Source organism: Eimeria mitis, genomic scaffold, assembly GCF_000499745.2.
Source record: "Eimeria mitis Houghton genomic scaffold, Emh_scaff4914, whole genome shotgun sequence".
Classification (NCBI taxonomy): domain Eukaryota; phylum Apicomplexa; class Conoidasida; order Eucoccidiorida; family Eimeriidae; genus Eimeria; species Eimeria mitis.
The window spans coordinates 2,317-4,139 of record NW_013573215.1 but is presented as its reverse complement, the minus strand read 5'-3'; the positions used below and the strand labels follow the sequence as shown (position 1 = coordinate 4,139).

The 1,823-nt window shown below is 44.2% G+C and overlaps 1 protein-coding gene across 1 annotated transcript in view; it reads right to left on the bottom strand.

Moving 5' to 3' along the window:
- Window positions 1-114: 114 nt before the first annotated feature.
- Window positions 115-1,823, bottom strand: part of EMH_0078470 (DNA ligase 1 precursor, putative) — a gene marked incomplete at both ends in the record, with an annotated part of 2,737 nt that continues 1,028 nt past the window's right edge. The window contains 4 exons of the mRNA XM_013500008.1: window positions 115-192; window positions 629-783; window positions 1,000-1,062; window positions 1,407-1,752. Coding sequence (XP_013355462.1) covers window positions 115-192; window positions 629-783; window positions 1,000-1,062; window positions 1,407-1,752 — 642 coding nt within the window. The remainder of the gene's footprint in view (window positions 193-628; window positions 784-999; window positions 1,063-1,406; window positions 1,753-1,823) is intronic.

Genomic DNA, 1,823 nt, shown 5'->3' with positions numbered 1-1,823 from the left:
CTCGGGGTCAAATACAGCCAACAAGTAAGCCCCAAACACCCCGCTACGCTTGCCCTGATTCACAAACCCTAAACCCTCGTAAACCCTAAACCCTAGACCCTAAACCCTAGGGTTTTATAGAAAAGACAGGGAGTGATTTGTATGCTGTTTTCTGCGTTTCTTTGGGGGGTCAAACATCATGCTTCGCTTGCCCTAATTCACAAACCCTAAACCCTCATAAACCCTAAACCCTAAACCCTCATAAACCCTCGTAAACCCTCGTAAACCCTCGTAAACCCTCGTAAACCCTCGTAAACCCTCGTAAACCCTCGTAAACCCTTGTAAACCCTAAAACCTTGAAATTCAGATCCTTTGATATTTATATATGAATATATGTGCTGTACATAAAATTATAAATGTGTAGTACAGGTATTCACACACACAAACCCTAAACCCTAAACCCTAAACCCTAAACCCTTGAAATATCTATATATGTACATATCTATATATCCCTATAGATATGTATACATACAATAAAAACCACCAACTATATAAAAAGCAGGTATTCTGAATGTTACAGAGGTTTATACAGCCACAATACCCAAACCCCCGAGGGTTTAGGGTTTAGGGTTTAGGGTTTAGGGTTTACCTTTCCATAGAAAGCTCCAATAGGAACGAGATCAAGGGTATCGGTCAAACCCTCAATGTAATCTTTCTTTACTTTCAGCCAGCTGTTGCATCTTTTTGAGGGTTCGTATGGGGCGTCATCTTCTAGGGATTTTACCATCAAACCCTCGCAGCTGCCTGTACACCCCAAAACCCTAAACCCTCGTAAACCCTCATAAACCCTAAAAACCCTAAAAAAAAATAAAAATAAATAAAAATAAAATAAAATACCATAGAAATGTCTGGTGAATACGAATAAACAAAAACCAACGAAACAAAAACAAAAAAACAAAGACAGAGAGCTCTAGATCAGATAAGGGTTTAGGGTTTAGGGTTTAGGGTTTATATGCGTACTGTCAATGGCCTGTAGTAGGAATTCTTTGAACTGCTGTTCATTTTCTATTTCTTTATGCATTGCTTGTTGTAGTCTGGGGTGTATAGACAGCTGCAGGGCCTGCTGCAGGTAGCGGCGGCGTGTAGATAAAGAAGAAGACAAAAGAGATAGATTATTATAGTGCATACAATCAAAGACAAAGACAGCAACATGCGTGGTGATGGTGTCTGTATTTATATTTTTTATTTTTTTTTTTCTTGTTGTTAGCACCTGAAAGCTTAATATTTTTTTCTCTCTCTCGCTAAAAGCAACAACCTCAGCATCTATAATACAGCTCCGCGTAGAGCTGCCTATACACCCCAAAATCAATTCAACTACATCCGGGTATCTCTCCGTTATGTCGTCCTGGCTACGGCTAAATAAACGCACCACCAACTCATCCTTTTCTCCTCCTGCTGCTGCTGCTCCTGCTGCTGCTGCTGCTGCTGCTGCGGGTGCTGCGGGTGCTGCTGGGGGTGCTGCTGGGGGTGCTGGGGGTGCTGCTGGGGATGCTGGGGGTGCTGCTGGGGATGGTGCTGCTGCATCATCGTCTGCTGCTGCTGTTGCTGCTGCTGGTGTTGGTTCTGCTGCTGGTGTTGGTTCTGCTGCTGGTGTTGCTGCTGCTCCTTCTGCTGCTGCTGTTGCTGTTGGTGTTTCTTCTTCTCCTGCTGCTGCTGCTGGTGTTTCTGCTGCTGGTGTTGCTGCTGCAGCAGGTGTTGCTGCTGCTGGCGTTGCTGCAGCAGCAGCAGCAGCAGCAGCAGCAGCAGCAGCAGGGGTATCTTTCTTATAGTCTATATGTGTTTTC